The sequence below is a fragment of the Enhydra lutris genome, unplaced genomic scaffold (genome assembly GCF_002288905.1).
Source record: "Enhydra lutris kenyoni isolate GAN:26980312 unplaced genomic scaffold, ASM228890v2 scaffoldscaffold3, whole genome shotgun sequence".
NCBI lineage: Eukaryota > Metazoa > Chordata > Mammalia > Carnivora > Mustelidae > Enhydra > Enhydra lutris.
In genome coordinates this window covers 63697463-63720401 of record NW_019154087.1, presented here as the reverse complement: position 1 = coordinate 63720401, position 22939 = coordinate 63697463, and the positions used below count along the sequence as shown (strand labels likewise).

Sequence of the window (22939 nt, the reverse complement as noted above, 5' to 3'; positions counted from 1 at the left end):
GGAAACAAATTAAGTGTCCACTGATATATGGACAAAGAAGCAGTGGAAAAGACAGAGATGTAAATAAATATAATGGAATATTATTCATTCATTAAAATTGAGGAAATCTTTTTTTTTTTTAAGATTTCATTTATTTAAAAAAAAAAAGATTTCCTGATAGAAAGATGGCAAAAGATGGAATACAAGTAGGGGTTCTAGGAGAGGGAGAAGCAGGCTCCTCACTGAGCAGAGAGACTAATGGGGGGCTCGAACCCAGGACCCTGGGATCCTGACCTGAGCTGAAGGGAAATGCTTAACAACTGACCCACCCAGGAGCCCCAAAAGTGAGGAAATCCTACCATTTGCAATAACATGGCTGGAACTAGAAGGCATTTTGCTAGGTGAAGTAAGTCAGACAGAGAAAGACAAATATGACATAATCTCACCTACATGTAGAATCTAAGAAACAAACAAAAAACCCAACTTCCAGAAAAAGACACAAGACATATAGTTAGCAGAGGCAGAAGAAAGAGAAAGGCAGACTTGAAGGAAGGTGGTCAAAAGGTACAAACTTCCAATCACAAGATAAATAATTACCAAGGATATAACGTACAACATGATGACTACAGCTAACACTGCTATATAATATACAGGAAAGTTGTAAAGAAAGTATACCCTAAAAGTTCTCATCACAAGGAGAATTTTTTTTTCCTTTCCTTCATTCTTTTATTTATATTGTATCTACATGAGATAACGGAAGTTAGCTGGACCCACTGTGATAATGTCACGATAAATGTAAAGCAAACCACCCTCCTGTATATCTTAAACTTATACAGTGATATATGTCAGTTATTTCTCAATAAAACCGGAAAAAAAGTTTAAAAAAGAAGAAAATTAAAAAAGAAAATACCTCTCAAGAATCATGAACCCTGGGGAAGTTTTACCTAATTCTTCCATACTAAACTGTCAAGTATTTCTTTTAACATGTATTACATACTTCTACAACAGAATTTAGCAAAAGGCATTATAATTGCAGGTTTATTAATTAGTTTCCAATACTAGCATGTGAGCATGTATGTGAGCACTTGCCCAGTAGAAGAATTTTAGAAGTATTTAATGTCAAGTGAAGTTATCCCTACTCTTTTTGCCCTCTTCTGTAACATTAATGAGACAGATGCTGGATTCCTAGTTACTAGTTCAAATCATCCCCAAAGTGATAGCATCAGTCTCAACACTAGCCAGAACACGATAAAGAAACATTTCTAAACAACAATTTTGCCTAAAATACAAATTCAAATGGCAGCTACACACACCGTTTAATCCATACCCTGGGTCTTCAGTCCAATTAATCAAAAATTAGCTCCCACAAAACAGACTCAAAGTACTCCACTCATCATTTCCTCAATTTACTTCTACCTTTTAATTCTCTCACTCTCTTCAATCTATGTTCTCCCTTGTAGCTTTCTTTTCATCTCCTGGACTTGTTTCATTTTTCTTTCTTACTACTGAATTTCTTTTCCTTGAATTCTTCTATCCTTAAATGGAAACCTTAACAACTTCCTCAACTCTCTCTCTTTCTCATCACTTTGCAACACAGAACAAAACTTGTTCTCCCATTCTTTTATGATCAGGCCATGACATAAGAGAGATAATATAGACATCTAAATTTAATTATTGGGCTCTACAAATATAATTAAATTTGTAGGAACTCCAAATAAGTATTCACTTTCTTTATACCTGCTAACAAAATCATTACTATTACCTTTGCCAAATTCAGCCTTACCTACCAAAAAATAAAGATCAGAACTTTATCATCAAGCATGTAACCATGAAGAAAACCATAATTAAATACTGACACATTTGTAAAAATTAAGCTCCATTACATTACTGACTACAAAAACAATACTTTACCCCAAAAGGTCAGTTTCAATGGCAAAAATATGGTAAGATTTACAAGTAAAACATAAATGGATATAAAAATAGGTTACCTTCCTTCGTTGACAAGTTCAATAAAAGCAAGGCCTGCATTCTTCTGGATAGAATTCTGCCACTCCTAAAGAAAAAAAGAAGGAAAAAAAGCAGAAAATAGCTGAAAAAAATAACAGATTATTTTTTTTAAAACAATTATGAAAAACATCACCCGTATCAATTTCACATCTTACCTCTTAAAGGAAAAGTTTGGTTAAATATGCTGCCTACTCAAGGCAGCCCAGTGAACACATGAATGGTTGACATTCAAAATTAAACTAAACAAGTTAGCAACAATTTGATTCTATATAAACCAAAAACCCTAACCATATATACATATTGCCCTTTTTGTCCTATACATTATATACTACCAATTCAACTAAAATATTGGGAGTTGGAAAGGAAGCCAGCACAGACCAAGGAGAGAGGTTTTTGTTTAAGAAAAGAGATGCATCACTTCCCCAAATGAGGGGAAGACAGAATTAGATAGTTTGCTACACAATAAATAGCACACATTCTACCACAAAAATTGATGATTAATTGAGAAAGAGGAAAGATCAGTGAATCTGGCTAGACTACTTCTGAGCTGGAAAACTATAGTTCACTAGACTATGAATTAGCAGAAGACGGTACAAATCTATTAATTATATTTTTTATGAATAATTATCCACTAAAAAGCTTAGGTAGGAAATAAACCAGTAAAGTATGAATAAATGAGTTTTTTTCGAAGATTTTATTTATTCATTTGAGGGAGACATAGACTGAGAGAGAACACGGGATGGGAGAAGGTCAGAGGGAGAAGCAAACTCCCCACGGATTTGGGAGCCCAATGCAAAACTCGATCCCAGGACTCTGGGATCATGACCTGAGCCAAAGGCAGTTGCTTAACCAACTGAGCCAACCAGGCGCCCTATAAATGAGTTTTTTAAATTGTCATCTCAAAACATATATAAATATATAAACATACAACTCAAAACATATACAAATATATAAAGTAAACATTAATCCATCAGGCTGGGCCTACATGACTTGAAAAGTAGCCAGAGTTGAGAAAGGTCCACGCATGCGCCCAAATGTGCATGTATGCGTGAAATGTTGCTAGAGTTGAGAAATGCCAAGGTATGTATGTGTGTGGGTATGGGTAAGCACATGTATATCTATTTTTAACTATTGATATTTAAATTAATTTTTAAATATGTGGAAATATATAATCTCTATGGTCCTTAAAACTAAGGAGCCCCTTACATTCTACCTACATAATATCCTACATAATACCTACATAATATCCTTCAACTGATCCTTTTTTGTTCTTTTATAAACTCAAAACAAAAGACAATGCTGGGGTCCTTACCTTTACTACCAAAAATATTCATATACTCTAAATGTAATACCTTTTAGAGTCTGAAAGGCCATGCATATTCATCCCTGACGACTACTTTGTGTTACTCCAAAATTCCTTTTTTTCAGCATCATCCTTTTTCTTCTAATTTCTCCTTTTCATCCCTAATTTTGTATTGCTTTCTTTCATGTTTAGGAACCCAAGGTGGTCCTCAGGACTAAAATGGCTACATACCACTATTTTGTTATTATAAGGTTTGGGTTTTTTTTTTCCTAAATTTCACTCAGTTAACATACAGTGCAATATTGGCTTCTAGAGTGGTATAAGGTTCTACTTCATGAATAGTATCAATAAAAACACTAATAGAACATATACAGAATGAAAAGTAGATATAAAATCACTCAGAAATTTGACAGTAGTAATTGGCTAGATATAAAAGAAGATAAAACAATGTGTTGTTAAGGAAAGAGCAATGAACAAGTCATGAGATCTATATTCTCACACTGATTCTGACATTAACAGGTTATGTCCATGGATAGATCATTTGACATCTCTAGGTCTTAAATACTCTCTTTCAAAATTTCTTTAAGCTATATTATTTTATGATTCAGTAATTTACAAACATTTAGAAATGCATGACTCATAAGCCTCCAAACTATACTCTTTCAAAATTCACAATTATCACCCAACTGAAACAATAAAGATCTTTTATATTTCTCTCACTGAGGTAAAAACAAGTAAAAAATAATAGAAATACCATTTAAACTGTTTTCCTTCCAGCAAAATAAAATAAACTGACAAATTGTACAAAACAATCAAATTTCATGAAGTATATCCCTGAAAGAAGAACATGTGTGACATCTTCCACCCTTCTCAAAAGCAGGAAGAGGAAAATAGAAAAAAGCAGAGCCCTAAGGTAAGGTTTTTAATCCTGATGCCAAGGATCCCACACCTTACTTTGCAAGCACAGAAAAGAGGTATAGATATCTAGTCTCAAGAAGTTGTCCTAAATCTAGTAATGTGCAGGAATAGTAGATGGAGACAAATACAATGGTCAAATGGACCTTTAAAATACTCCTGAAATATCTTATGCCACAGGAAGAATCAGAAAACTATTTCACAGATATGTACAGTAACAGGGACTTTACTATACATGAGGGGATGAGGAGAACACAGCTGTGACCTTTGATGACAGACAGCAGGAAATCAAAAGGGATGATGACACCTCAAAGGATGCCATAGTCAAGGAACAGAAGCATATGCTCACTTCTCAGCTCTTATATCCAACATAGCACTCCCAGCGAGCCACTTAGAAATTTGATATAGCACCACATTATGAGGAGGCAAGATCTTAAAATGTCTTGAGTTTTCATTTAGATCACTTAACCTGAAGGAAAATCTGAAAATGAAAATTAACCCTAGTTAAACTAAAGGAAGTTACTTTTCTTGCTAGGGGGGAAAAAAAACAGAAAGAGAAGCAAGAGAATAAAGTATATATAATTCTTCATTTTATTTTAACAAGTATTTACTAACAGTATTTTTTCTTAAATCCATTTTGACTAACACTGCAACAGGTAGCCATTTTTACTGTATAGGTCATAGAAAACTCAAAATTCCACATGGATGAAATAGGTAACAGCAGAGAGACTTAAATTTTAAGTGGACAGGAAACATCAATTTATTTTCATTAATGTATACAAACTGATTTTAATTATAAGGTAAAATCAGGACTATGCCATTTATATTTCACAAACACTTTAAACAGCATTATTTAGGTCAGATAGAACACCAGTTCAAATTACTACAACTACAGAAAATTTACCATCTAAAACTTTTTGTGACCTGAACTCGAACTGGTTTGTCACACAAAATATTTTTTTCTTTTATATTAAAAACAAATTAAACGTGAAGGTCCATATAAAAGTAGACAAGTCCAATTTTTACAGACACTCAGAGACATAGATTATTACTATTACTACTACAATAGACTTTTTGCTTTCCAAAACATCATCTATAAACCCGTATTTGTTAACCTATAATTGCAATCTAATCACCTGAAGTAAAACTTTTTCACTAGTTAAAAAATTATTAGACAATATGAGAAAGGAAATGAAAATAAAATCTTATTTATACTTTTGGGTATTGTTACAAAAATCTCACAGTTCTCAAAGATATCATTGCGTGTTGTCTATAATCCATTCCTAAACGTAAATTATTAACATTTAACATCACGTAACAGCTACATAAATACATGCTGATAAGAATTAATAATTCCATGGTATTATAACAACATTGCATGGTGACAGCTGATAGCTACACTTGTGGTGAGCCAGCAAAATGTACAGAGTTGTCAAATCACTATGCTGTACACCCAAAACTAATAATACTATGTCACTATACTCCAATTAATGAATAACCCAGATTAAAATAGTAAGTCCATAAGAACAGAAAATTAAAATTTTTAATAAACCCAGCTGTTAGACAAACCCAGCAAGTTTTCTCAATACTAATACTGTCTACAATCTTTAAGGAAGTTGCCAAAACTGAAAAGAAGATTCATTAATCATGCTATCCTAAAGCATTTTTCTCCACTTCTGAGGCAATTATCAAAGAAGGTGTTAGGCTAAACAATGTCATAAACCACAGCTCAATATAACCTTTGGTGAATTTTAATAGTTGAAAGAAAAGTTTAACGGTTATCATCTTACATGATCATTTCAATATTTCATCACAGTATTTACAATTGTATAGTGATGCAAAATGCTAGTACATTTAAAGGTCTTGGTTATTCTTTTCCCAAAGGTACTGGTGAAAAACACGTTAAAAGCCTCAAATCCAACCACTAATGCAACTGAGTAATTTCAAAACACATTTCAGCACTTTGGAGAGGAAGGACTGAAAGCACAACAAGTGAGTCAATAATTTCATACCTGTTCTAAGTTGTATTTAATTGACTATCACTTCCTAAGGCTATAATTGTTGATTAGTCCATTTTTACTAAAATATACTTTTAGCTTACTAATGCTCTTAAGTCATGCAACATCAACTATAAAGATAATATATATTAGTGAAATTCATTAAACAAATATAATTTTCCAACAAATTCCAAATATAGCCTTTTGGTGGTAAAAGTCTTTTCTTAGGGTCGGGGAAAGAAAAAAGAATTCATTAACTGAATTAAGTCTATTCCTACCATCAACAAACAAATATAAAGAAAAGGGGTATCAATTAATGTGCTATGTATTCATTTATATTATTTTAATACAATTCTATCTTCTTTAAAGTAAACTTGACAGTTTTATATAAACTCAATAATCTCCAACATATTTTTGTGTTTTGAATTACTACATAACTTATCTAGATTTTAAAAGTAATTTCCAAATATTATCATGTTCTAAAGTAAATAAAGTCAGGCCACAAACTGTCAAGACAGACTACATATACTCCAGGTTGCCACCTTTTTTTTTTTTTGAGGGGAGGGGGAAAATCATCAATGCTGACATCAATTGTAGTATCAATATTTTATTCTGGTAGACTAATTACTAAACTATCTCTTACCCGCCCCCCCCCAAAAAAAAAGAGAGAGAGAGAAAGAAAGGTATATAATTAGTGACTTACAGAGTAAAAGTTAAGAACAAAAATAATAAAAAATAAATTAAAAATAGATAATAGCATATGAGAGAGGGTAAAAATTTCTCTACAACCTGGAGAAAAATCAACTCGAGGAAGCAAATCAATGCTTGCTGCAGAACTCTAGAAAGGCCAAGTTGAAGTCACTGAGTACATATGAAGATGTTGAGAAACAGGGATAAAAGTAGTTTAAATGAATGAATAGTAGTATATAAAACACAGAATTCCAGATCCTCTCCCCATACTTTATCCCCACCACAGTAAAACATTAAAAGTTTACTTTTCAGAGAAATCAACCTCTGGACACTGTAAAAAGCCATACTGTAAAAATCAAATAACTTGAACGGATACCTACTGAACTATGCAGTGTAAGACTTTTTCTCTGAGGAAAATGAGAACCCATAATATTTAAGGGTCTATCAATGGCAAAGACAGCTCATTCATCACCAGTAGACAACTCACACACAGTTGCATGGATTGTTTGTGTCTTACACTTAAAGATGAGCAGATAGCAAAGGATTACCAGTCATTACAGGAAGACTCACACAAATGACAGACACCAAAGAAATAATCAGGGGAAAAAAAGGACTCACAGAAAACAGAAAATATTGTTAATGGGTATAGAGAGTAAGACTAAAGAAAAATACAATTTATATAATTAGAAAGAAAATATTTCATGTAAAACAATCAGGGCAGAAATTCTGTCTTATTCACTGTTATCTCTCTGTCCCCATACTAGAGTTCTTCACAGAAAAAGAATAGTATGGAGATAAAAATTGTATTTATCTTAAAGAAATGGCTAACACAATCATGGATGGTTGAGTTCGCAAGCAGAACACCCAGGAGAGCCAATAGTGTAGATATACCCCATGTCAAAAAGCCTAAAAATCAGGAAAACCAATGGTGTAATTCTAGTCTGAGGCCAACGGGCCCAAAACCCAGAGAGAGTCAGTGTCTCAGTTCACGTCCAAAGGCAGGAAAAAGTTGATATCCCAATTCCAAGGCACTCAAGCATGTGGAATTCTCTCTACCATGGGGGATGGTAAGACGTTTTGCTCTAGTCAGGCCTTCAACTGACTGGTGAGGCAGACCCACATCAGGGAGGGCAATCTGTCCTGCTCAACCTACCAACTTAAATGTTAATCTTATTGAAAGAAAAACACAGAGTAATGTTTGAACAAATATCTAGACAACCATGGTTTAGTCAAGTTGACACATAAAATTAACAATTAAAGCTCTTACTCCCCCCAACAATAACAACAGCAACAAAGGCAAAAAACAGAAAACTAGAAAATGCTCTTAGAAATTAAAAGTATTTCGGGGCACCTGGGTGGCTCAGTGGGTTAAAGCCTCTGCCTTCGGCTCAGATCATGATCCCAGGTTCCTGGGATCTAGCAGTGGTTTAAAGCCTCTGCCTTTGGCTCAGGTCATAATCCCAGGGTCCTGGGATCTAGCCACACATCAGGCTCTCTGCTCAGTGGGGAGCCTGCTTCCTCCTGTCTCTCTCTCTGCCTGCCTCTCTACCTACTTGCGATCTAAAATCTTAAAAAAGATCTAAAATTTTTTAAGATCTAAAATCTTAAAAAAAAAAAAGAAATTAAAAGTATTTCAAATAAAAATTTTTAAGTACTGGAAGATGTTGAGCAAGCCTCTTAGTAAGTAAAATAAAAGATAAAATGAAGAAAAAACAGATAGAAATGGATATGAAAATCAGAAAATTAATTCATATAGTTCAACATCTAACTAACAGGAGTTCTAGAAACAAAATTAGAAAAAACAGAGAGTAAGAAAATTCCCTAAAAATAATTCAAGAAAATTTCTCTGAACAAAAGTACATACTTTTTCAGACTAAAAAGGTTTACATAAAATACCAAAGATAATGAATTTAAAAGATGCACCCACACCAAGGCATATAGTTCAACATCTAACTAACAGGAGTTCTAGAAACAAAATTAGAAAAAACAGAGAGTAAGAAAATTCCCTAAAAATAATTCAAGAAAATTTCTCTGAACAAAAGTACATACTTTTTCAGACTAAAAAGGTTTACATAAAATACCAAAGATAATGAATTTAAAAGATGCACCCACACCAAAACAATTTTTAAAATAATAAAAATACTGAAAGCTACCAGGGAGAAAAAATTTGAAAGATTGTAATTTTTAGCCCCTAATACCAATATCCAAATAAGCTACTGATCAAGTTTAAAAGTTAAAATAAGAGAAAAGTTTCACACAGGAATGTCTAAAAAATTCTACCCCTCATGCATTCTTTCTCAAGAAATTACAAAGGAAGTACCTCATCAAAATTAATACACCCCATTATCATCCTCCATAACTGCTCAACTTTATTCTTCTAATGACATACTTATTACTCACCAGATTTCATTTCTGCCTTTCCCTTTTTTTAAATTCACTACTATATTCCCAGTGCTAGAACAGTGACCAGTACCTTTCAAATTTGAAGGTCACTGTGGGCAGAAGACAGACACTGCAGCTTAAGAGGGAAGAGGAAAATTCTGGGGTGATAATAAACCTCCAGATAACAGCTTTCTACAGACCTAAAGAGTAACCTTAATCCAGATTGGAAGAGAAAAATAGAGAACTACAGGTACTACACTTCTAAGAAAAACATATGAATCAATAGATAATAGATGTGTTTGATCACACTGGCACAAATTTTATGATTCCAGTGGAAAATTTAGAAATAAATTTTTGGTGGATACATCTCGAGAACTTCACAAAAAAATAGGAAATTATTAATTCCAGAAGAAGAAAATGAAAGTGAGACAAGCAAGTGAGAGGGAGGGAGGAAAGGAGGATAAACCTGGTACATTTTGTAGTTCTGCTGTGAATACTTACATTGTCATAATAATGTAAATGATAAGTATCGTTTTAACAAAATATTATGATGTAACTGTACTAGAAACAGAAAATATGAAGTGGAAAGAAAGAATATATATGAAATCCAATGGTCATCCTCCATAGAAGACATCTCCAGGTAATGTCTAAAATAGAAAAATCAAGAACTATTAAATCATTTACAAATATGAAGATAAGTGGCAGAACTCAACAACTAAGATTTAGTGAATGTGGCTCCTTCCAGAAAGTAAGAACCAAAGGAGAGAGAAAAAAACTGAAGCCGGGAACCACCGTTTTTCAGTTTAAGTACTTAAATCGTATGCTGGGGCCCCTGGGTGGCTCAGGGGATTAAGCCTCTGCTTTCAGCTCAGGTCATGGTCTCAGGGTGCTGGGATCGAGCCCCGCACCTGGCTCTCTGCTCAGGGGGCAGCCTGCTTCCCCCCACCCTGCCTACTTGTGATCTGTGTCTGTCAAATAAATAAATATATTTTTTAAAAATCATATGCTAAGTAGACAATAGGTATTTATCCAAAATATTATAAAATATCTCTAAATAACTGAACAAGCATTCAAGTCCTACAAATACTTGAGGTATCAGAACTATGAAAATTTGGGGCACGGGGGTGGCACAATGGGTTCATCAGAACTATGAAAATAGAGGGGCACATGGGTGGCACAAGGGGTTCGGCACTAAATCTTAAGTTTTGGCTCAGGTCATGGTCTTGGGGTTTTGGGATCCAGCCCTATGTTGACCTCCGCACTCAGCACAGAGTCTGATTGGGACTATCTCTCCCTCTCCCTCTGCCCTTCCCCACTCCTTCTCACTAATAAATAAATCTTTTTTTTAAAAACTATGAAAATATGATCATATCATAAACCATTAATAATTATTTTTAAAGTCAATATTCTACATCCTATCAAATGAAATTAACTCTATCTCTACTGCTTTTGATCATAAAATATTCTTTTTTGTAAGCATTGATTTAGTGATTCCAACACAAATTAAACAGAGGAATTAAGAATAATTTAATAAAAACCTAAACTCATATCAAACTATTTCATTTTCCCTATTAAATATATAAAAATTTAAAGGCTTGTGCTCTTCAATGAAATATCAATACTAATATTTTAAGATGTTACAGTTATACATGCCTTTGTAAAATAAACCAAATGGGTTGGATATAGCTCCAATTCCCTAAGTAGATGACAGAAACACTAGTAGAAGTCAAGGGAGGAGGCCACAGAGGAGAGCTCAAATAACGAAGGGAATGTATTAACACAAAATTGAGAACCACATTATACACAGGACTAAAGGTCAAAACTAGAGAAAACTTGTTCATGGTCAAGATATAGTAATCTTAAGTGCTCAAAGTAAACGATCAAGAACTTTTCAACAGTGTTTGCGCTTTATGTCAGCACTCTCTCAACAGCTTATCTAACACAAATCCGAGTAACCACATACCAGGAAAGAGTATGGCATAATAGTAAAGGACAGGTTTTATTCCACTGTCTCTTAGAGGGTAAAACAAACCATTACCCGAGATAGAATAAAATACTGCCCTTTGGAAAGTTTTGGTTTCAATGATATCTGTGAACATACACTTCTAAAATGCACATCTAATTTGTACAAATATTATAGCTCAGTTTATAAATGATATATATATATATATATATATCACTACAGACTAAAGGAAAATAGAAAAGAAAAAGTACTAAAGTTGAACTGGCAAATGGTTCAATTTTACAATTGTTTATTAACAAATATTTCTAATGTCAACTATGAACAAAGAACTGAATATTTAGAACACATTTATTGGAATAAAGAATGCAAAAGTTTAAAAATCCAAAAGACTGAGATAACCATGCGATTAATTATGTAAGTACTATAGTTTTAAATTATTTGTAAATAATAAAAAAAATAATCCTCTTACCCTTGTGTTTAAGCATACATTAAATACATTTACAAGTCCCTTTAAAAACCTGTTTTTAAACTTTTTCAGGAAAAACATATTCTCCAGCCAATAATGATCCTTCAAATAACTTCCAAACTGGAATCAATTTAGCCAAGATCTTTTACTAATCAATACAAAAATCTTGATTTCAATAAAGGTGACAAAAGTTGCTCTAACCCTTTCCAGCTACAAGCTCTCAACAGATGATCATCATTAAGCTTATATCAAGGCTTCACATTCAAGAACTATATAAATGTGTCCTATTAGTACATGGTCAGTCTATTTGGCAACTCCAGTTCTCCAGACATATGGCAACTGCTGCCCTTTGAGGTCTGAAGTCAAGTCTTTAGGGAATCTCAAAGCCTGCACTGAAATTACAGGGAGTGTTCATTAGAGACTGCTGGAGAGGAAACATGAAAGACTTCCATTAAAACTATATAAAATGGCTAATTATTTTTAAAAGTTTTTAAATACTCTAGTGTACTCAGCAACAGTAAAAAAATATTTACCAACTGCATTATTTTTAAAAGTACTTTCATGACATGGCTGAAAACAGCTTTCTTCATGCCTTCCCATCCCCCACACCTCAATATACCTATCATTTTATAAGATCATCAAGATTGTCTATCATGGGAGAAAACAAAATTATCTTATACCTCTAAACTCTTTCTACAGATCACTGTATTTATGAAATGAAGGTAGTTTTAGAGGAAAGTTTTCTGTTCTAATATTTATTTTAAATTAACATATATTGTGAACTTAAACTCAGCCAAACAGGTTTCTTTTTAAATGCTTCTTTTTTTTTATCCAAAAAAGTATGGCTCTATTGCATTTTTCTCCATTTTAAACTAACAATCATAAAAAGTTAGAATAATATAACATACAGAATAATATAAATTACTAATCATCTATAAAAGGGCATTTTTCAGATAATACTGTGGAAAACATGAAGATTCAAATGTCTAAAATTTTTTTAAATGTCAGAAAATTAACAGGAGTTAAAAGAAATCTTATGTCAATGCTTTCTGGGATTTTGAAAGACATCAAAAGGATAAGTATTTTCTAATTAGTAATTGCTGTCATTTTAACTTTTGAAATGTGTAGAAACTTTTAAACATGAGAGAATGATCATTTACTAAGGTTCACAACAAAACACTACTACTAGAGAATATTTATTTTGGTAACAAATCTCTATAAAATGTTATACAAAATTCATTAACTTGCCTCAATCATTTCTCGAATTCACATATATGTTGCTTTCTGACAGCCTAATTCCAAAAACCAATTACAATCTCAATCCATATGTAAAAAAGATAACAGAAAGCAAGTACGTTAAACCAGTTTAAAAGAATAAAAATCTAAAGAAAACAGATTAGGAATGATTTATATGAATGCCTAGCGCTGAAGTTAATTACAAGTAACCCAATAAAATAGTGCTTTTATTATTGTACAGCAAGTAATAGCTCTAGATGTAAAAACCAGAACTCTTTCTGCTGACTTTTGCATGCCCGATCCCACAGCACACAACATTAAGAATTAAACATGTAGTAAATAAGGCATATAGAAAACAGCAGTTTTTAACTAAAAACAGAGAACTCTCCTGCTGTTTAACCATTTGGGGTCTTCCACTCTAAACAGTGACCACTGTAAACCGATACTATGTGTTCATTGAGTAAATTCTTAACGTTAATACAAAGTGAGATTTCAATGTCGGAGCAGTTTTACATCAAGTGAAAGGAACTGCAAAGCATCGCATTCATTTTAATATTCATTAGGGGCAAATAAGATATCTTTTATGTTTATGCTATGAAATGATGATTCTTTAGAATTAAATTTTTCTAAATTCATGCTATACCTATCTATAAAGCTTTGGTCCTGATCTTAACGTATACTATCTAAGACACACATAGTGCATGCTACGGTAACATGTTATGGTTCTTGATAGCCACAAAGTGTAGCCAATAGTGCAGCCAATTATGGTATGCTTAATGACTCTTCTGGTATAGAAGAAGACTTTACTGTCCAGAATGGTTCTTAGCTCTTTCAAATGATCCTTAGCTCTTTCAAATATTTATCAATGCACCAATACGATTCTAGCTGATATTAGCTTCAAGTATAATGCAAAAGTCCTAAAATATGTTGGGATAAACATCATCATATAGGTCATTCTATGACCCACAACATAACTGAAATAGTGATACAATGAAATACATGATAACCCCGTTTCGAATCACAAATAAATCAGGACTAATGAAACATATAATCAATAATACATCTCTGTAGCGGTATTTTATTCCTATGAATTTCATCTCCATTAGGAATACATGCAATACTAGCTTATTTTACATTTGGGGGTGTGTGGAATAACTTCACAAATTGGTTATTTGTCTCCTCAGCTATGGTGAAACATTTTAAAGGTGGTACTCTCTATCTCTGATTTCTCAATACTATCTGATTCAATTTTCCAAATGCTTGTTAAAGAAATTATACACTGTCAGGTGAAGGCAAGAAGGCAGTGCACTAAGAACACTCAGAGATCATCAAAGCATGCTAGATAGGTAGTGGCTGAAGGAACAAATAGACACAAACTTTAAGACTTTTCTCTCAAACTTATAGATGCCAGAAATCCAAAATCAGTTTCACTGAACTAAAACCTAATGTGTTGGCAAAGCTGCTCCCCTACTGTAGGCTTTAAGGTAGAAAGTATTCCCTGCCTTTTCCAGCTTTTGGTGGCTATCAGAATTCTTTGGCTTACGGCCACATTGCTCTGCTCCATCTTCACATTGCCTTCTCTGTGTGCCTCTTTTTATTTTTTTTTCCTTAAGATTTTATTCATTTATTTGTCAGAGAGAGCGAGTGCACTAGCAGGGAAAGGGGCAGAGGGAAAGAGAGAAGCAGGCTCTCCGCTGAGCAGGTAGTCTGACATGGGGCTCAATCCCAGGATCCTAAGATCATGACCTGAACCTGAAGGCAGACGCTTAACCAACTGAGCCACCCAGGCACCTGTGTGTGCCTATCTCTTAGTAACTATCTGACTCTCACTTGTAAGGATAGATGTGATGGCTTTTAGGGCCCACCCAGACAATTCAGGAGTATTCCCTTATCTCAAAATCTTCAACTGAATCACACAAAAAATATCCTGTCTCTAAATACAATAGCATTGACAAAGATTCCAGGGATTTCACATGAATATTTTTGAAGACCCATTTTTCATCCTATCACTAGAGAAATCAAATTGAAACAACAGAAGCGTGGTTGAAGAAAAGTGAAGTTTACTAGCAAGTTCAAAAAAGTCAAGATTCAGTGCTCGCTTCGGCAGCACATATACTAAAAAAGTCAAGATTCAGAGAAATAAAAACATTTTTAAAAAAATTAATATGACAGGAGCTGGAAAAATTTTTAAAACAAGTCACCTTCTCTAAGTGCGAGCTCTAACAGTGACTGAGTTATGATTGGTTTTGTTTTCAGTTCCAGAAAGTCCATTTAGTTTGCAAAGTATAAAGCCTATCAGGCTACATGAAACTGAAGGCTGGGCTGTGGAGCTACTAATAACAAGCAGATAATCACCTAGGGCAATTTCTGACAATCAGCAGCAAAGCAAAGATACTACGGCCAAATGTCCAAATAAATAAGGCAGTAGTCCAGACTTGGAGTAAAGACTGATAAGAAATAGAAAGCTTCTTTAAAAAAAGTTCTCCCCCATTATTTTCTTTCTCATTGCTACCGAGCAACTTTCTTCTTAACTTACAATACTAGCAAATAAGACCCTATTCTCACAAATTAGGTTAGTGCTGCAAAACAATAAAGAATCTTTTGAATAGAAACGAATATGATGAGACAAACTCTGAAAGATTAAGCAAATATATAAGCTTCTTTAGGTAAAGGAACAGATCATCTTTCCTCTAAAAAAGGAAGAGTAAGAAACCAAAATTAAATCTGCCCTCAACTATGCAGCAACTGATAACAAGAATAAACTGACAAACCAGGAGACCCAATAAAACAAGACCTCTGTTTTGGGGCTCCTGGCTGGCTCAGTCAGTGCAACATACAACTCCTGATCTCAGAGTTGTGGGTTTCAGCCCCATGTTGGGTGTAGAGATTACTTGCAAATAAAAAAATCTTTATAAAAAAAGAAAATACCGCTGTTTTAACTGAACGCCCAATGATAAACTTCCAAATAATCTTCAAAAATATATAATTACTATCAAAAAAGAATGCAGTATACAACCAATATTTAGGACATTAGTACACATTAGCATACTCACTATATGTAAATGCACAATGTGGAAAAGAAAGGATCAGGACGATGTGGAGAATAGGTATAGGGTCAGAGAGTTTGGTTTTTGATAAACTACCAAGAAAATGGCATGATGTACAAAACACATATGTCAAATACCTGAATACTATTCATAAGGTAGCACAGAATATAAAATAAAACAAAACAGCTATTAGAGACCTTGAAAATAAGGCAAAGGAGTTTGAATTTGTCAAGACAGTAAACTATAGCTTCTCTTAGGAAATCTAAAGAGACTCTCCTAGGAAAGTAAATTTGTCAGAATGTACTGAAGGAGGTAAAATCAATAGAAAGGAAAAAGTTAATTTCACTAATAAAGGAATAAACTGGATCATAACCTGTGATACTGTATAGAGGCTCTTTTTCAAGTGATAACCTCCCCTTGTCCCTTACTGTCTCCCTCATTCTGATAGGACTCAACTGAGACTCATCATAGTAAACAACTGTTAATGATAATGATATATTTGGCCAGGAAAAAAAGTTAATCATTAGTGAACTAGATTAACTGTTAGTAACATATTTCTCAGCCATGGTAACAAAGAGGGTGTGCTGAAAGTAATGTAGTAGGGGGCACCTGGGTAGCTCAGTCAGTTAAGCGCCCCACTCTTGATTTCACTTCAGGTCATGATCTCAGGGTTGTGAGATCGAGCCCCATGTTGGGCTAGTGCTGGGTGTGAAGCCTGCTTAAGATTCTCTCTCCTCCTCTCCCTTGCCCCCCCCTTAAAAAAAAAAAGTAATGTAGTATAAATTTAAAGGACTGAAGTATACAAAAAGACCCTTGAAAATCATTACAGCAGTAATCCCTATAATGCCATCAATCTCACTTGTCTTCATGTATACAGCTGACCCCTGAACAACGCAGGGGTTAGGAACACTGATCCCACACAGCTGAAAATCCAAGTAAATTTCTGACTCCCCCCAGATTTAACTACTAATAGCCCACTATTGACCAGAAGTGTTACTGATTAGTCAGTTAAGACATATTTCATATATTACATGCATTATATATTATATTCCTATAATTACATAAGCTAGAGAAAAAATGTAATTAAGAAAATCATAAGGAAAAGCAAATACATTTATAGTACTGTATCCAAAAAACATCATATAAGCAGACCCACACAGTTCAAAGAGTGTCATTCAAGGAGCAACTGTACTTTACTGGCTTTCCTAAAAAGAGCTATCACTACAGCTAGCAGAGAAAATAATAGAATCGCCCTTGGGATCCTATGAAAAATGTTACCCATTAACCATGTCTAGTTGGAAAAGGCAAAAACCTGCCCATCTATGAGAACCCTCCCATCTCTAATATTCTATAGTTCAAGATGAAAATGTACTAGACTCAGCATATAGCCATTGGAAGGAAAAGAAAATATTAAAAGAGACACTACAGAAAATGGTAGTGATTGGATTTGTGAGGCCAAGATCTAAAAAATCAAATTAATTTCATGAAAAGAAAACAAGAGTCACTTTAAAATACTGAATGAAGGGAGATGATCTCGTATGCTGTTAAAAACACATTTGTTAGGTAGAAGCTAGGTATGAGCAGTGGAAGGAATGCCCCAAGACAGAAACCCAAGTCCTTGAGGGGAGAACAGAGACAGAAGCTGGAAGTACGGACGGTGATAAATAGGCCACACATTATGAGCCCAGGAGCACAACATCCTGACTCTGTGGCTTCCAAGAACCTGGGGCTAATAGACCAAGAGCCACAGACGCAGAACATGTGCTTCCCTCTTTCACCTCTGCCCCAGGGTAATCCCTACATATTTTATAATACATTTGCATTGCACATACTGCCCAGCCTCCACAGGGAAAGGCTGACATGACAGTTCAGGTACAAACCCTATAGGGTAGAAAACTTTTCCTCTCAATCTTTGGGAGGATTCCCCTAAATGACTGGAAGCAGCCTCCATTACAGACCACCCTCCACTGTACATCCCAGCTGTTCCCAGCCCAGAGAGAACTAGTATTATCCAATCCTAAACAACCTAGGGGCTAATTCCACCTCCGGTAAACTGCCTGCCTTCCTCTAGAAAGCACACTGCTGCTTTAATAAAACTGTTTTCTGCTTTCACTTTGGTGCAGATCTCTAATTCTTTACTGAATAGGTGCTAAGAGCCCAGACACAACACTTTTCACACTGACAGGTTCAGAAACTAGTAACTAATTTACAACTTACTTTGCTCTACGAACTGTTTTAAATGCTTTCTCATGTTATCTACCACAATCTCTACTACACCCATTCCACTCAAGAAACTGAGTCTCAGGGGCCTGGGTGGCTCAGTTGGTTAAGCCAATGCCTTCAGCTCAGGTCATGATCCCGGAGTCCTGGGATCGAGTCTCACATGGGGCTCCCAGCTCCACGGGGAGTTTGCTTCTCCCTCTGACCTTCTTTCCTCTCATTATCTCTCCCTCTCTCTTTCAAATAAATAAAATCTTAAAAAAAAAAAAAAAAGAAAGAAAGAAAGAAAAATTAAAAAAAAAACTGAGTCTCAAGCAAGTGAAGTCATTTGCCTGAGGTGGTTACAGAGTTAATAAGAGACAGAGGAAAAAATTTATTAAAACTCAAAATCTATCATCACAGTATTTTCCTGGCCTCAGCCTCTTAAGATCCTGTCCAAAATATCCTTTTTTCCTTTCTTCTTTTGTTGCCCAAGAGGGAGACAACAGTCTCCTCTATCTAGTCTACCTCCAGCAGCGAGGAATTTACTACTAGAAAAACATCCTTTGAGATTCTGATTCTTACTTCATTTAGGCCTAAATCAAAGTTCAAACTTTGATTTTTCTTAAAACCGCATACATGCTTTCACGTTATAAAATGACAGCTTAACTAAAAATAGCTGCCTAAGAAATGAATAATGTATGGAATACATATGCAATTGTTAATACATAATCATTATCCCTTCCTAAATTATGTTATTATATACTAAATCTATGATAAGGGTACTAAAGTGCAAAATGTCTGTGTCATCTCAGAGACAACTAAGCCAAACAGTGTAAACATTTCAGAAAGCAATATTTAAATCTGAATCCTAAGAACTCTGAATATTCTGATTAAAGCCATTAAATTATATAATATTTATGAAAAAATACATGGTATGGGACTACAGGTCAGTCTTCACAAAGTTATCAGAGTCCGATATTAAACAAAAACAAACTTAAGCTTTATACTTTTAACCCAGCCTTTCTGTAATACTTTAACCTCAGTAGATTAATTTGAAATAATAGAAAAAAGGACTAAGAAACACAAAGCAATAATAGCTGAGAAAGAGAGACATCGACTTGTATTCATAATTACATGAAAGCCAAAGAAAAAAGGTTATGCTTAGATTATTCCCATTCATGTATTCTTCCTTTTTGCTAACTCTCTTCCCAATCCCAATTTTTTAAAAGACCAGTTGTAAAATGGCAGGGTGCCAAATTAAAGTACACTTTATTTTCAGATGTCTCCATACTCATAGGCTGACTTCCTGTCAGGAAGAGTTCTATTTCAATGAATACCCCAATCAGCAGGGAACTTGCAGAATTAAGTGCCAGTTGATATTACTTTGTTTTGCAATTACCACCCTTGAGAATAATGTTCAAAGATCTAGTTATATAGTCAGCATGGTATCATCCTTCTGACTAGACTGCTAAGCCACAGGGTGTACTGCCAGTTCCACAAAATTTACCTTAAAAGGTTACGTTTTCTAAAAACTCCAGTGCCAGTGAATCAACAGGACGCCTATATTTCAGAATAAATCCTACATCCAGAGTTAAATTATGCTTCTCTTCATTTGTAAGAAAGCCCTTTAAATTAACACTGGAAAGGTCCTCATTCAGACTTAAAGATCCATTAATGTTCACTCACAAATCAACTTAAATATTTTTTCTGAAAGTAAAATGCAGTAATTTAGTCTGATTTAGTTTTTAATGCTCTTGCTGCTGTTTTAGAAAGAAACACTTCTGTCTTATAAAAGATATGTCATAAAAATTTAAATCAAGAAACATCATATTTTTACCACATTAGCACAAAGTCAGTAATCTGTTTTCAAGTATTTTAACATCATTATTTAAGTGCATTTGTGATTTTTCACAAATTAACAATCAGTTAATACAGCTTGAATCTTTAACTACTTTTTCTAACTCTCAGACTTCCTCTCATGCTTACAGGTCTCTAGTTCTTTCTTATAAAGTCAACTGCTTTTATTGCACATAAAATTAATTCTGAGCATTTCAATACAGAACACCTACATTCACAATCTTGGTCTATTATAAGGATAAAACATTCACAGCAGCTCTCAGGCAAAAATAGGTGACTATAATAGAAGCGTATCTTTTTATCCCCATGTTAACCACCACTACCCTATTGATTCTTACCTATTCATAATCAAAAGGTCATAAAGAATGATAATAATAAGTTCAAAGGCAATTTACATTCACTTATTTTCTATAAGTTCTTTCTAAGGATGAGGTATAAACATATATAAAAATAAAAAGGAAGGGTAACATAATGATAGGTTGAAATATTAAATTTAAATTTAATATATAAATAAAAAATAAACATAATAAAAAATTATAAACCCTAGTTGGACCATAATACATATAAACTGATCTTTAAAAAGCCAGTTGATCCAAAAGTCTATTTTCATTGGAAAAAATAAGGTTGGTTACAAAGAAATGGAATGATTTATTTATAGCATATCAAAGTTTCAACATTTAATTTAATACACTTGGGAAATCTGTTACCATGCAAGGAACTTTTAGCAGTTTGAAACAAATTGGTGAATATCTTTCTACTCAGTTATAGATTTGTTTCTTTCAGGAAACGTTGACATACAGGTATTAATACATGTAGGTAAGCACATCATTTGTCAGAGCTACCATCTGTTCACATTTTTTGTTAGAACAAGATACAATGTCTGAATCGACGCTAAGTTTCTGAAGCTAGTGACTTAAAGGTGATAGAAATAAATCTACAAACAGAAGAAAATCTACAATGCACAAACTTGATTTCTTCATGAGAACTAATCACTTGTAACTCTTTTAATGAGGTCTTTTGTGACCCAAAGTTAATCAGGTGAAAGGGGTTTAATATGTATACACTTTCTTTATAACAAGTAAATACAGAATAAGGGGGCGCCTGGGTGGCTCAGTGGGTTAAAGCCTCAGCCTTCAGCTTAGGTCATGATCTCAGAGTCCTGGGATCAAGCCCCACATCGGGCTCTCTGCTCAGCAGGAAGCCTGCTTCCTTCTCTCTCTCTGCCTGCCTCTCTGCCTACTTGTAATTTCTGTCAAATAAATAAATAAAATCTTAAAAAAAAAAAAAGAATTCAGAGTAAGGGTTTGAAGCCTATGTATAAAGGCTGAAGTCTTTCACATTGTTCGAATTGAACAATTGAATACTTATTAAACAAAATTATATCTGTTCTTTAAATACTTTTCAATACTTTAAATACTTTTCAATGAATCAAAACTCAATTTTGAGGGAAATTTTACCTAAATATGGTAAATACATTGATTTATTCAAAAAATATCTATCAAATATTAACATTATTATAACACTCTGAAGCATTACAGAATAAAATTAACAAGAAATCATTTCCTGACTTCAAGGAGTTTTTCATTTAATGAAAGAAACAAAAAATTGTAATATAGCATGACACTAACAGAGCTTTTGTAAATTTAACTCTTCTTTAGCACTCATCTTGGTAAACTGGAACTCTGAAACATAGTTAAATCCAATGTTGAGAGCATGTAAGCTAAGAACAGAAGATAAGTAAGAGTTAATAGGACTTAGAATTATTTTTACTTTCCAATAAAAGTGAAGAAAACATATTAAAATAAAGAATATATTAAATGACTATTTTTATTAAATAATATATGCACAGAGATTTTGGTAATATGCTCTCATGCCAAAAATATCTATACATATCACAGATTGAGTTTTTCAGATTGTATCAGAAGAAGAACAAATTCCACTCCCATCGATTAATTTAATGTTTGCTTTTAAATCTACCTGGATGAATGTGAACTACTGGCATTCCAATATCTACTCAATTTTCAGGGTTAAGGATCCCCAAGATAGATTCTTTTTGTTTACTGTCTCAAGGAAATGCCTTACACATAAATTATACTTTATAAAACATGGAATTACTACAGATTTCAGTGAAAAAGCCTGGCCTTATGTAGCAGGGAAATATCTTCACTTTTAATTCTTTAACCCTATTAAACTCTTTAACAATGACTTTGTATTTTTATTACATCTAGGCTTTGATTGAAAGCTACCTCAAATCTTGGTTGTTTGGATGAATAAATGGATGACATGTAAAGAGAACCTGCCACTTTATGATTAGGCTATGTAACTACAGTCTATTGCTAAAATTTTATTCATTTATTTGACAAATATTTACTGAAAATTTATCTCATCAGAAACTATATCATATGACATTCACATCGATTAATTTCATTTTCTTTGAACCTCTTGGATCTCATTAAGTGCATACCAAAGTTCAGGTCTATAAATGGCTCAATAATAATATATGTAATATCCTTAATATAAAATATATTCTGACCCCACTTTCAAGACTTTATGCTATATACTTGAATTTTATTATACAGTATAAATTACTAGAATATTGCCTAAAAATGTAATGTGATCCACTCACTCAATATAGGAAATAGCCATATAATCAACTGATGTCAAAATATTTGAATTTATCCTAAACCTGTACTAAAAAAAATTTGCTTTTATCCTAAAACACACACACACACACATAGAAACCTAGTTAAACTTAAGATGTTCTGGAAAGAATTACCAACTCTTATTATCATCACTTCTGAAGAAATAACATGTAAACTGGGAGTTATGTCCAAATTATCTACAAAGGAGAGAGAAAAAATGACTTGACATAATTTCTTCTAAATGAAGCAAAAA

General features: G+C 33.7%; 1 protein-coding gene across 1 annotated transcript in view; it reads right to left on the bottom strand.

The window, feature by feature from the left end:
• The window catches only part of LOC111153330 (LPS responsive beige-like anchor protein), a 754899-nt gene that overhangs the window by 487860 nt on the left and 244100 nt on the right, over window positions 1–22939 (bottom strand). Inside the window, exon 35 of the mRNA XM_022512304.1 lies at window positions 1968–2032. Coding sequence (XP_022368012.1) covers window positions 1968–2032 — 65 coding nt within the window. The remainder of the gene's footprint in view (window positions 1–1967; window positions 2033–22939) is intronic.